Source organism: Nicotiana tomentosiformis, chromosome 2 (assembly GCF_000390325.3).
Source record: "Nicotiana tomentosiformis chromosome 2, ASM39032v3, whole genome shotgun sequence".
In the NCBI taxonomy this organism is placed as follows: domain Eukaryota; kingdom Viridiplantae; phylum Streptophyta; class Magnoliopsida; order Solanales; family Solanaceae; genus Nicotiana; species Nicotiana tomentosiformis.
In genome coordinates this window covers 99253303-99267240 of record NC_090813.1, presented here as the reverse complement: position 1 = coordinate 99267240, position 13938 = coordinate 99253303, and the positions used below count along the sequence as shown (strand labels likewise).

The 13938-nt window shown below is 37.5% G+C and overlaps 1 protein-coding gene across 1 annotated transcript; it reads right to left on the bottom strand.

Annotated features, from left to right (window-relative positions):
• Positions 1 to 1409: 1409 nt before the first annotated feature.
• LOC104095785 (ATPase family AAA domain-containing protein FIGL1) lies at positions 1410 to 13938 on the bottom strand. The gene is made up of 12 exons (XM_070195903.1): positions 13619 to 13938; positions 12665 to 12803; positions 12107 to 12457; positions 4215 to 4456; positions 3793 to 4039; positions 3626 to 3718; positions 3371 to 3472; positions 2711 to 2813; positions 2391 to 2474; positions 2211 to 2306; positions 1946 to 2073; positions 1410 to 1815 (listed from the first exon to the last, which is right to left on the bottom strand). The coding sequence occupies exons 1-12, from the start codon at positions 13936 to 13938 to the stop codon at positions 1714 to 1716; spliced, it is 2007 nt and encodes a 668-aa protein (XP_070052004.1). The 3' UTR covers positions 1410 to 1713.

The window sequence follows — 13938 nt, the reverse complement described above, 5'->3', positions numbered from 1 at the left end:
ACTCGGTATAATTTAAATATAAAAAAAGGTAAAAATGTTAGTATATCTTTTTGCCCTCTTTAAAAGACGCAAACCAAGTGCCAATAAGCTAACTACTATTTTGAAAATGATAGTGCGATCGGGAGAAGAAAACAAAAACGGAAAATGGGAATATTTATCCTTATACTATCGAAAATAAGTTATATCTACCTTCTGTTTAAATTTTTTATTAAAAATAACCTTACCGTTATACTTTGGGATTAAAATTACCCTAGATGTTAAATTCTTTTTCAAAACTTTAAAAATACACATAGTACGATCTGAAAAAATTATCTGAAAAATGTAAACCTCCTGTTGTCTCACTTGTTCTCACATTGAATTCCTAATATTCAGGTGGCTCTCCGGCGAATACTCTTTCTCTATCACTTTGACGAAGCTCTGTGGATATGGGTCAACAGAATGAAATCGTACCAGCACGAGAGCATCAAATCATCACTTATTCCCAGTCTCAGTTTTATTCTTATCATCTTCTTTTCATCTCTGTTTTTTCTTTAATCCATTGCAAATATACATTAGAAAGTTATGGGTAAACAAATTCGTAAGTTCGTGTTAAAAGGTTAAGAAAAAAATATGTACTGTATAAAAGAATTGCCTGCTTTCACAATAACATTGGAGTTGGTCTTTTAGATAAATTGAATTGCACTAACTTTCATTATAACACCTAAGAATAAAATAATCTTGAATTTGTTTATATTTCAAGCAATTGTAGAATTTAAAAATGATAGTTTTACCATGAAAAACGGAGGCAAAGAAGCCAAAATGGTTGTTAATCAAGGAAAACCCTTTACAAGAGAAATATTCATCCGTGGGCACTACTGTTGAGATATTTGGTGTCTCTTTTCATTCTCAATATCTTCTTTCGTTCAGATGAGACTGAATTTTGGAGGTTCAATACATGCCTACTGGTTAATTCATCTTGGCCAAATATTTAGAAAACTATTTGCTTAGAATCTTTTCTGGTGAAATGCTGCTCTTCATTGCCTTTCAGCATATGCCTTTCCCTCTCAATTTCCACTCTCAAATCTGAGAGCTCGGCAGCAAGATACTTGGCAAAACGAGCACCACGACCTTTCATAAGCTGTAAATAAATCAGCGAATGTGTAAACAAGGCGTTATACCAGCAGCAAATGACCTTTCATCATCATCCCAATTCAGAAGCTGTAAACAAATCACAAAGAAATGTGAGAGGCTTCGGGCGGGGCGAGTTATTTGGTTGGGTCGGGTTGTTTAAAATGAAAGGTGGAGTGGATCTTTTACATTCAATTAGATTGTGCCACGTGTGATTTTTAAGATTTGAAGAGGGATTTAACTTATGGGGTTACTTATAATCCCAAAGTACAACGGTAAGGTTATTTTTAATAAGAAATTGAAACGGAGGATAGATATAACTTATTTTCGATAGTAGAAGGATAAATATGGCCCTTATCCGAAACAAAAATGTAACTCCAGACGCCCATCTCAAGACCAGTGTTCTGAACAGGTGACATCGATTAGTGCTGCAACAGACCTCCTAAATCGCCTAGTGTATTGGAGGATTCTTGTTTTGGATGGGTCATTAAGGTAACAGAGGAATTTACATGGCAGAACGAAAAAGAGAATTCAATTGCTCTCGCGGAAAATGTAAAAGGCATGCAACTACCAATATTTTCTCGGATGTAATTATTCCTCTGGCTACTAAATTGCTAAGCTTCCAAATTGTTTGTTCCAGTCCTCGTATGCACCAAGTTCAGTCGAAGACACAGAAGGTCTTACCTCTTGTAACGCATCCTCAAAGTCCTGTGTAAAACAACATATTAAAAATGCTGCCATGAGAAATTACCAACAAGTAGGCAACTGCCTTTAGCTCTTTCTTTTTTGTTTTCTTTACAGCATCTGACATCTGTTTTTCCCATGCCTGAAAAATTACCTGAAGATTTACGGGCCTCATGTCCTCCTTCTCTAGCTTTGTAATTTCAATACCCTGCTTAAGAGCTTCCCTTAATGGACCCATGGAAGCATCCTTCACTAAATTCTTCATGTCAGACCCAGAATACCCTGAAAGTTTAAGCAAACAGGATAATCAAAATATCCGCAAACAAAGGAAAAAGAAAAATAGGAACAATGAACGAAACTACAGCCTCATCAGCTGGGACTTGATATTTGCGAATGCTAGCAACATGAGTTGCGAATACCTTCCGTTAATCTGCAAATGGAGACAATATCCTCATCTGAGAGCTTAAATAACCCATCCTTTTCCAATAGACTCTTGATGATCCAAGCTCTTGCCTCTGCAATCCAAGACATATGGTCAACTATACTGGTCACAGTAGTCCATTCCTAATCACACACGAAAAACAAAAGATCACTTGCACCTGAGGAAGGAAGTGGAACATAAAGTCTCTTAGTAAGTCGTCTCCTTGCAGCCTCATCAAGTTCTTGGGGCCTGTTTGTTGCACCTGTTTCCATGAATCATATTATTAATTTTCTACTGCAAGTAACTAAATTACGGATTTTCTGCAGTAAAAAGGAATCTGGCAAATTAAATATCTCATTGAATTGCTCAGTATACAAACTACAACTCATGGATTCATCCATAATCAACACCTCTTGGTCAAACAAAGCAACAAAGGAACTTTTGAGTTGGCATAGGTTTGGAATTAGAACAAGTTACTTGGAGGGATCCAGAAATCACCTATAAGAAGAATTTGTTCGCTCCCAGTGTCAAAGCCCTCCATCTCAATCAGAAATTGTGTCTTCAAGCGCCTACTAGATTCGTGTTCACCTTCTGACTTGCGCTGCAACCATGTAAATTCTTTTAGAAAGGTCTCTATATCCCTACTTAGCAATCAGCTTGTGGAGAAGTAACGTCCAGCCAAGAAACTAAAAACATATTCTGTAATATGCACACCTCTACATGCATGATTGATGCTTTACCTTCTAACTTGTGCTGCAGCCTTATCAAGTTTTCGACCACAATGTCACTCCAGAAATTAAGTAGAGAACACTGAATTCTGCACTAAAAATCACCTTTCTTTATGTTTTGAGTCACCCTATTGTTTCCTTTTTCTGTAATGATTCTAAACTATTTTTTCCAAAATGCCCAAAGTCCCAAAACAGTAGGGAGTAAAAATTAGGTATAATACCAAATTTTATATCAGCTAGCTGAAGAGTTGACAAGAAATAAATTCCTCGTCAGTACAGGGCTCAAAAGCAATTCTGATCAAATCCAAGATTTCCATTTTTCAGAAAGGAAGCACGCAATTTACAAGATATGCTCTTTTTCAAAATATTGCAGAAATCATGCACTAAGGGAAAGGTTTCTCTTCACAGTGAAGTATCAGAGAGTACATACCTGAGACAGCAGAGAATCTATTTCATCAACAAAGATAACAGCAGGCTGACGACAACTGGCAACTCCAAAAAGTGCCCTCACCAACTTCTCCCCCTCTCCGATCTACAATCACAAATTCAAACTCAATAGACATTTCTTCATTTTTCAAGACAATTCCATCCACCTTTGAATAGATGTCTACTCCAAGATAGCTGGACAAGCAAGTACATTTCAGTTTTCCATAGAATAACATATATAAACAAAAAAACAACATACCCACTTGCTTGTCAAAGAGCTGGCAGATATGTAAAAGAAGGTCGCTTTTGCCTCGCCAGCAATAGCTTTCCCTATCATTGTTTTGCCAGTTCCCTAAAGCATGAGAGAGTTATAAGTTGAAACTGCTTCTTTTGAACCCATCTTGACTAGGCGGACTAAGAACTTACTGGTGGACCAAACAGAAGAAGACCTCGCCCTGGAGATCGGCAGCCTCTGAATATGTCTGGACGTAATAATGGCCAGATGACCATCTCAGTCACACATTTTTTAGCATGTTCCAGGCCAGCAATGTCATTCCACCGCACATTGGGATCGCGGTACATAATCTCATTGCTGATATGCTCAATAAGCCGAGGCTCTATATTCCTCAATTTCTCAGGTAGCTCACCATCAGGACCAACTAACATTTCCAAACTGAATGTACAGAATATGAAGAAGTAAGACGAGTGTCTCACATTATGAAGCACCTTTTTCAATCTTTTGCCAATCATCTTTTATAAGATAGATTAAGGCAATATAACTTGAATTAAAGAGCATAGTGAGCTCAAAGTAGATGTATACTGAAATAAAACAAGCTAAGTCAACTAACCATCTCCTTGTTGAGTCATCTAATGTATCTTCTCCTTTCCCAGCATTGCGAGAACTAACATTGCCTACATTATTGCCACTACTACCTCTGATAGGAGGAACGAAATTGCCTCGTACACCACGTCGTGGAAAACCATAGGACCTGACTCCACAGCCTTTGTTCGTCAAGGTGTTATCACTTTGTGGGGAGATTGAAGCACTTGGTGATCTACTCAACCCTCGCCTCTGTCTTGTGTCCATTTCCTACAGCATGAAATGATCAGAAGAGACAAAAAGCAAAACAAAAGATTTACAAATCTGAGAAGTTTCAAAAATAGCAGTCCTTAATAAACATGGCAAATTGATAATACAGCTCAAATTTGTTGCTCAATCTAAAACACATCTTTTTTATAAAGTAACGTAAAATTTTCCATAATTTTTAAAACACATCTATCAGATTTTATGATTGCTTTCTGAGAGTAAATCAGTTTTCTTTTTTCATAACCAGTGCTGCTGACTGGATTATAGAAGGTATGATATCGTTTTCAAACTGGAGTAAAAATCACGTAGATTTTAATATCCAACAAAACGCCACGAAGGCTTAACTCTCCAAAACGGGAGTACACAAACCACAAAGGTTTTAGTTTGCAGAATAATAAGAATAACACAAGTACAGAAATAAATATTAAATTCCTTAAGATTGTTATTCCCGGTCAATATTGCTGTATTTGTAAATATTAATTCTGCAAAATATAAGTTAACGTAATGAAACAATAATAATAAATTCGAGCCCACTGAATTCACAGTGTTTCCTTAAGGAATTTAATCCCCTCCTAGTACCCAAGGTAATGGATTATTTCCTCCCAGGATAGAACGAATAACACACTGGTGTAGCGGTACTTCAAACCCCAGTGTTTCGGCGAACACAAAGTTCGGTAGCAAATCACACTTACAGTTGCTTTGTTTGAAGTTAAAAAACAATGCAGAACGAAGGAGTATATACTCAGAAAAACGTATGGAAGTTCTGAGAGGAAGGAATGCAATGTATAGCCAATTTGTTGAGCGAATTGTATGTTGAGTTTTTGGTATCTTTCTTCAACATTTGCTGCTCATATATATAGCAGCCAAGAAGGAGTGCAAGACCAAACGTCCACCCTTCATGGTGGAGCAAGCATTACATGTTTGTGGAGCAAGCACTTCATGTTTGTGGAGCAAGCACTTCATGGTGGGAAGACCATTATCCGGCTGCCAAATTATCAATACACGGATTGGAAAATATCCGTTTACAAATACGGATAATCTTACGTTAATATTTACTATTAACAAATAAATTTGGTCCAAAAAATTAATCAATCAATCGATCATTTGACCAAATCCAAATCCAAATCCAAATCCAAATCCGAAGCCGAAGCCGAAGCCGAAGCCGAAGCCGTAGCCGAAGCCGAAGCCGAAGCCGAGCCGAGCGAGCGACGACGACGGCGCGAGGCTTGCTTTCTTCTTAACTCTTTAAGAGCTACAAGAAGAGCAATTATATATATACCCACCAAAAATGTCTTCCACTTCCAATATGGGACAATGTCTCATTGTTAAGAGGGGGAAACTTAAAATTTTACTCAAAATTTCATTTTCCCTCCATTTCCCATTCACCCTCATTTTAAGAATATTACATCTTAAAATAAAACCTCAACAATCCCCCACATGAATGGGGAATGGCTATATCACGGAAGTATGCATGAAAAACTGTGTGATTTACAAGCAAGGATTAATTGCATCTGGATAAGTAGGTTTCCCTTTGAACTTTCCGTAGTAAACTTATGTCGGATATACTCGGTCAATCGGTAGATTTGATATCTTTGAACCGTCGATCTTTGGTGTATACCTAGACAACCATAAGTCACACAATCAACCCTTAACCGTCTTTGGTTCTCATTGTTGTGTTCGTTTCAGCCATGAACACCGCCTGGTTTCATAAGTGCGTAGAGAACTGGCCTTACAAAGTTCTCCTTGAAGCGGCTCACACTTCACACTTAAATAGGTGATTCCTAAACGTGTCATCCTGTAGATACACTATTTGATATACCCCGTATCAAATTTAGAAATCATTAAAAAGCCTTAATGCTTTATCCTTGGTACTGAACATTGTCTCATCACGAGAATGGACTAAAATTTTATTTGACAATGTTGAACCGTCATTAATGACTTTGTTTGATCTCTTTGAACCTAGATCTTGGGATCTCCAGTCTTCTAGGTAGAGTTACCGCCACAATGACTTGTTCTCGGCCATAGCCCCATTCCCCTTGATGATTTCTCAACTACCTCTCTAGTTAGGCCTTTTGTAAGTGGATCCGACACATTATCACTTGACTTTACATAGTCAATTGTGATAATTCCTCTAGAGAGTAATTGCCTAACGGTTTTATGTCTTCGTCGTATATGACGAGATTTACCGTTATACATGACGCTCCCAGCCCTTCCAATTGCCGCTTGACTATCACAATGTATGCATATTGGTGCCAACGGTTTGGGCCAAAATGGAATGTCTTCCAAGAAATTCCGGAGCCATTCAGCTTCTTCACCGGCTTTATCTAAGGCTATGAATTCAGCCTCCATTGTAGAGCGGGCAATACATGTTTGTTTGGACGACTTCCAAGATACCGCTCCTCCACCAATAGTGAATACATATCCACTCGTGGACTTAGAATCAGTTGAACCGGTGATCCAATTTGCATCACAGTATCCCTCAATCACCGCAGGGAAATTACTATAGTGCAATTCAAAGTTCTGGGTATGTTCTAAATATCCCAAAACTCGTTTCATTGCCATCCAATGAGATTGGCCTGGATTGCTCGTATATCGACTCAGTTTACTTATAGCACAAGCTATGTCTGGTCGTGTACAATTCATGATATACATTAAGCATCCCAATACACGAGCATAATCCAATTGTGATATGCTTTGGCCTTTGTTCTTTGCTAATGCAAGATTCACGTCAATTGGAGTCTTTGCAACTTTAAAGCCCAAGTGCTTGAATTTTTCAAGTACTGTCTTAATATAATGAGATTGTGACAATGCCAGACCTTGAGGAGTCTTATTGATCTTAATTCCCAGAATTAAATCAGCAACTCCCAAGTCTTTCATATCAAACTTGCTATTGAGCATACGCTTAGTAGCATTTATGTTGGCAATGTCATTACTCATTATCAACATATCATCCACATATAGGCAAACAATGACTATGTGATTTGGAACATTTTTAATGTACACGCATTTATCACATTCATTTATCTTAAAACCATTTGACAACATTGTTTGGTCAAATTTCGCATGCCATTGTTTGGGTGCTTGTTTTAGTCCGTAAAGAGACTTAACAAGTCTACATACCTTCTTTTCTTTACCTGGAACCACAAACCCTTCAGGTTGTTCCATGTAAATTTCTTCCTCCAACTCTCCATTTAAGAAGGCCGTCTTAACATCCATTTGATGAATTTCAAGACCATACACTGCAGCTAATGCTACTAACATCCGTATGGACGTAATTCTTGTAACTGGAGAGTATGTATCAAAGTAGTCTAGACCTTCTCGTTGTCTATACCCTTTGACTACGAGCCTTGCCTTGAATTTATCAATAGTGCCATCATCTTTGATTTTTCTCTTAAAAATCCATTTAGAACCCAAAGGTTTATTTCCAGGAGGAAGATCAACCAATTCCCATGTATGGTTGTTCAATATGGATTCTATTTCACTATTGACTGCCTCTTTCCAAAACAATGATTCCGAAGAAGTCATAGCTTCTTTAAATGTTTGAGGCTCATTCTCCAATAAGAAAGTCACAAAATCTGGTCCAAATGAAGTAGACGTTCTTTGACGTTTACTACGTCTTGGATTCTCCTGATTACATGTACTTTCTTTTGTTTCTTCCCGAGGTCGTTTAGATCCTTCACCAAACGACTCACATTCCTTTTTATACGGATATATATTTTCAAAAAACTCAGCATTATCTGATTCTATAACTGTATTATTATGAATGTCGGGATTTTCTGATTTATGAACCAGAAATCGATATGCTTTACTATTTGTCGCATATCCTATGAAAACACAATCAACGGTTTTCGGTCCTATCTTTACCCTTTTGGGTTTAGGAACTTGCACTTTTGCCAAACACCCCTACACTTTAAAATAATTCAAGTTGGGCTTCCTTCCTTTCCATTGTTCATAAGGAATGGATTGTGTTTTGCTATGGGGCACTCGATTTAATATTCGATTAGCCGTAAGAACGGCTTCCCCCCACAAGTTCTGTGGCAAACCAGAACTTATCAACAACGCATTCATCATCTCCTTTAATGTGCGATTCTTTCTTTCCGCAATCCCATTAGATTGGGGCGTGTAAAGGGCTGTTGTTTGATGAATAATTCCATATTCTAAACATATTTCTTCAAAAGGAGATTCATATTCACCACCCCTATCACTTCTTATCATTTTTACTTTCTTGTTAAGTTGCGTTTCAACTTCATTTTTGTATTGCCTGAATGCGTCTATTGCTTCATCTTTACTATTCAGTAAGTAAACATAGCAATATCGAGTACCATCGTCAATAAAAGTTATGAAATACTTCTTTCCACCGCGAGATGGTATTGACTTCATGTCACAAATATCTGTGTGAATTAAGTCTAAAGGATTTGAATTCCTTTCAACTGACTTATAAGGATGTTTAACATACTTAGATTCCACACATATTTGACATTTTGATTTTTCGCATTCAAACTTGGGCAGTACTTCCAAGTTAATCATTTTCCGCAAGGTTTTATAATTGACATGACCCAAACGTACATGCCATAAATCATTTGACTCAAGTAAGTAAGAAGAAGCTGAAATATTATTATTATTTTCAACAACCATTACATTTAGGTTGAAAAGGCCCTCGGTGAGGTAACCTTTTCCCACAAATATTTCATTCTTACTAATTACAACCTTGTTGGATACAAAAACGCACTTAAAACCGTGCTTAACAAGAAGTCCAGTAGAGACTAAATTCTTTCTCATTTCGGGAACATGAAGGACATTGTTCAAAGTCATGACCTTGCCAGAAGTCATTTTTAGAAATACCTTCCCATATCCTTCAACTTTTGCTGTTGAAGCATTTCCCATATAAACTGTCTCTCCGGGTTCAGCAAGAGCATAGGTAGCAAAAGCCTCTCTAACTGCACAAACATGGCGAGTGGCTCCTGAATCAAACCACCACAGTTTAGGATTTCCCACCAAGTTACATTCAGAGAGCATGGCACACAAGTTATCAACATCATCATGGTTTACTACCATGTTTGCTTGACCCCTTTTCTTGTCTTTCTTCGGAGCACGACACTCCGTAGATTTGTGTCCGGTTTTCCCACAGTTGTAGCAGTTTCCACTGAACCGCTTCTTGCTTGGGTTGTATTTCGGACCAGAAGCCTTCTTCCTCTTTTTGTTAGCTTCAACAATATTTGCTCCCATTATTGTTGAATTTCCACGGCCTCTCCTTTCAGCAGCTTTATTGTCCTCTTCGATTCTCAACCGAACAATGAGATCTTCAAGGGACATTTCCTTTCGTTTGTGTTTCAAATAATTTTTGAAGTCCTTCCACAACGGAGGCAACTTCTCAATCATTGCTGCTACTTGGAATGCTTCGTTGATTACAAGACCTTCAGCAAGTAGATCATGAATAATCACTTGCAATTCCTGGACTTGAGTAATAACAGACTTGCTATCTATCATTTTGTAGTCCAGAAATTTTGCGGCAACGAATTTCTTCATCCCGGCATCTTCAGTCTTATATTTCTTTTCAAGCGCATTCCACAATTCTTTGGATGTCTCCATGCTACTGTATACATTATACAGATTATCATCCAGTCCGCTAAGAATATAATTCTTGCATAAAAAATCAGAATGCTTCCACGCTTCAATCACGAGAAAGCGTTCATTATCTGGAGTTTTATCCGGCAGATCAGGAACATCTTCCTTGATGAACTTCTGTAGACATAACGTAGTTAAGTAGAAGAACATCTTCTGCTGCCAGCGTTTGAAATCAATCCCGGAAAATTTTCCGGGTTTTTCTGCCGGTGCCAACGCCGGTGTTCGGCTTGTCGTTGCGTTGGCAGTCGCCATCGGAACAGCTTGGTTTTCGTTTTCAGTCATCATCTTTTCTGTAAAAGAATGACACAAACAAACGTTTAATACACGTTTTCAAACTGGAGTAAAAATCACGTAGATTTTAATATCCAACAAAACGCCACGAAGGCTTAACTCTCCAAAACGGGAGTACACAAACCACAAAGGTTTTAGTTTGCAGAATAATAAGAATAACACAAGTACAGAAATAAATATTAAATTCCTTAAGATTGTTATTCCCGGTCAATATTGCTGTATTTGTAAATATTAATTCTGCAAAATATAAGTTAACGTAATGAAACAATAATAATAAATTCGAGCCCACTGAATTCACAGTGTTTCCTTAAGGAATTTAATCCCCTCCTAGTACCCAAGGTAATGGATTATTTCCTCCCAGGATAGAACGAATAACACACTGGTGTAGCGGTACTTCAAACCCCAGTGTTTCGGCGAACACAAAGTTCGGTAGCAAATCACACTTACAGTTGCTTTGTTTGAAGTTAAAAAACAATGCAGAACGAAGGAGTATATACTCAGAAAAACGTATGGAAGTTCTGAGAGGAAGGAATGCAATGTATAGCCAATTTGTTGAGCGAATTGTATGTTGAGTTTTGTATTTCTTCAACATTTGCTGCTCATATATATAGCAGCCAAGAAGGAGTGCAAGACCAAACGTCCACCCTTCATGGTGGAGCAAGCATTACATGTTTGTGGAGCAAGCACTTCATGTTTGTGGAGCAAGCACTTCATGGTGGGAAGACCATTATCCGGCTGCCAAATTATCAATACACGGATTGGAAAATATCCGTTTACAAATACGGATAATCTTACGTTAATATTTACTATTAACAAATAAATTTGGTCCAAAAAATTAATCAATCAAAAGCCGAAGCCGAAGCCGAAGCCGAAGCCGAAGCCGAGCCGAGCGAGCGACGACGACGACGGCGCGAGGCTTGCTTTCTTCTTAACTCTTTAAGAGCTACAAGAAGAGCAATTATATATATACCCACCAAAAATGTCTTCCACTTCCAATATGGGACAATGTCTCATTGTTAAGAGGGGAAACTTAAAATTTTACTCAAAATTTCATTTTCCCTCCATTTCCCATTCACCCTCATTTTAAGAATATTACATCTTAAAATAAAACCTCAACAGTTTGATTATAAAATGACACAGAAGAACTAAAAGTGTCCTGCATCAAAAACAATTTGAAGCCAAAGGAAACATCGGAGCAATTCTAGTATTACAGAAATCACCTGAAAATGATCAGTTAAGTCCGGAAAGTGCATATCTTTTTTTTGGACAGAAGCTTTTTGGAAAAAAAGGCATTAAAAAAATAACAACTGGTGCAGTTTCAGCTTCGGTTTAAGGCATTGATCAGCCATCTTTTTCTATCAAAAAGCTAAGCCCATAAAAAATTTCTCCTCTTGCACCAATCTTCTTAGTTGTTATTGACATATACTCTTGTTCCTCTTGGATCTAAAATTGACTGTATATAGCACACAAAGTTTCTGTTGAATAAGAAAAGCTTATATTGCTTTGCATTAACTCTTTTCCCCCTCCTCTTGGGGGAAAGATTTAACCTGAATACTTCTGGGTTTTAAATTAGGGAACAAAGAACTGTGAATTGAACTTTCACATAACATTTTGCTGTGCATTTAAGCAAACAAGTCTTAACTAGGCAAATAAAATCCTAAAACATATTGTTCCAGAAAGTGGTAGCATATGATGACATAAGAAACTTAACATTCAAGAAGCTTCCACGAAAAGTACCAGCTTTGTTTTAGCAGTAACAAATCCACTCGCGGAAGCATCAGCATCAGTTTCTTCAGCGCACAAGGAGGATGAAATGTTTTCATCTCTAGAGCCACTGCTTTCCCTGTGCAACCGTCTTGTTTTGGAACCATTGTTACAGGTTCTTTCTTCCTCTTCATCTTTAATGTCCACGACTTGATGCTTTAGGTAGTTATGCTTTGTGAGAAACCTTTCAACAGGGCGAACCTCTGGGCTACTATCATTTGCAAAGCTTCTATTCTTCATCATGGAGAAATCTCTCGGACTCGTTTGTGCAGGCGTTTTCCAGGTCCTGCTACCCACATTGTCACGCCTTTTTAATTGATTCCCCTGCAAGATAATACACTTGAAATGACTTCATGTATTCCACAAAAACGATCACACTTTATTCACAAGCAATGGAAAGTAACTCGAATAGATATAGTAAATTCAAGAGAAACGGAAAATCATAGAAAGACCAACAAGCATGTAAAATAGGATTATCAGTGCTGATGACAGAAAAGCAAAGAAAATTAATAAATTATTTAGTCCACACACCTGTTCACCTATAGTTATGCCTTCGTGTTGCTGAAAAAGAGAAAGAAAGTACTTGGACTGCTTAATCTTCTCAACATCAATATCTTTTTCTTTGGTAAATATGCAGCCTGGATCTCTGCCTGCTTGTTCAAAGGCGTGGCTGAAGATATACAGTGAAGATCAGCAACTTCAACATGTAAGAATGCATTGGCTAATCAAATTATCTATATAGCTAATAAAAGTGAATGATTAAATGAGGAACAAAATGCACTATCCTTGTCAGGTTCTAATTGGGGGGAAAAAAGAATAAGAAACCAATGAAATACATGTAATATTCTGTTTATCTTCAATTTGTGAGGGAAAAAAAATCAATGATGCAATTGCAATAAGATATCCTTTTCAGAGGATTAATAGTTCACTGAAGTAATATCACGCTTGCTTTTCTTCTTTTTTTCGGTCAGATGCTTTACTTCAATTGACTCTTTGTTTTGAATGTTCTAATTTACTGTTGGTTCATTTGACAGATAGAATCGCATCACTCTTCATGTTTTCTCCTCAATTTTACTAAAGTGCGCTGATATTTCAAAACATTTGCACGGCTAACAGAAAATTCAGTTAAAAGGAAAAATGGAATCACATCAATATTCATGTTCTCTCCTCAACTTTACTAAACTGTGACGATATTTCAAAAAAATTAAAATTCAATTAAAGTTTGCTCACGAGAAACAGGTCTGCTGGAGCAGCTTTTTAAAATCATAACAGATTTTTAAGTCAGAGAAATTAACTTCCAAATCGACGCGCGCATTTTAGTCAACCGAGGTACGAAATTCAACATATCTAATTTATTGTTGGAATCCGGATATCAATTTCTGAATTTGTTTTCTACTACTACGATTTACAGGATCTACATAAATATATATAATATAATATATATACTAGTATTTTGCATAATTAAACTACCAAAAAAAAGTGTACCGATCGGATTCAGTAATGAGAGAGCGTCGAGCAGAATCAAACTTAGACAAAGCTTCACAGCGAATTGGACGAATGAAGGCATCGTCGACGTCGGAATGAGAATGCGAATCGAGGAAGCCGATGAGTCCTAATCCAAGTACTGTTGCGGAACTGAAATCCTTCTTTTCGAGAGCTACTTCTGCTCCAAATAGCATTGAGTGGAGCCTCTTCAGATTCGTGTCAATTTCTTTCCTCCATGATACCTCCGATTTTTCGTCCTCCATTTTCGCCGATTTCGAATTCGGTGCCGTATTTTGGGTACTGTCCTCCTTTCCCGCCAT

Bases quoted from the DNA above. Each gene is read 5' to 3' on its own strand.
- LOC104095785 (XM_070195903.1), bottom strand. From the start codon at position 13,938: ATGGCGGGAAAGGAGGACAGTACCCAAAATACGGCACCGAATTCGAAA. The intron at 12,804-13,618 runs GTACACTTTTTT...GTATATCTTCAG, and splicing joins CTCATTACTGAATCCGATCG to CCACGCCTTTGAACAAGCAG. The intron at 2,814-3,370 runs GTATGTACTCTC...ACATGGTTGCAG, and splicing joins TAGATTCTCTGCTGTCTCAG to CGCAAGTCAGAAGGTGAACA.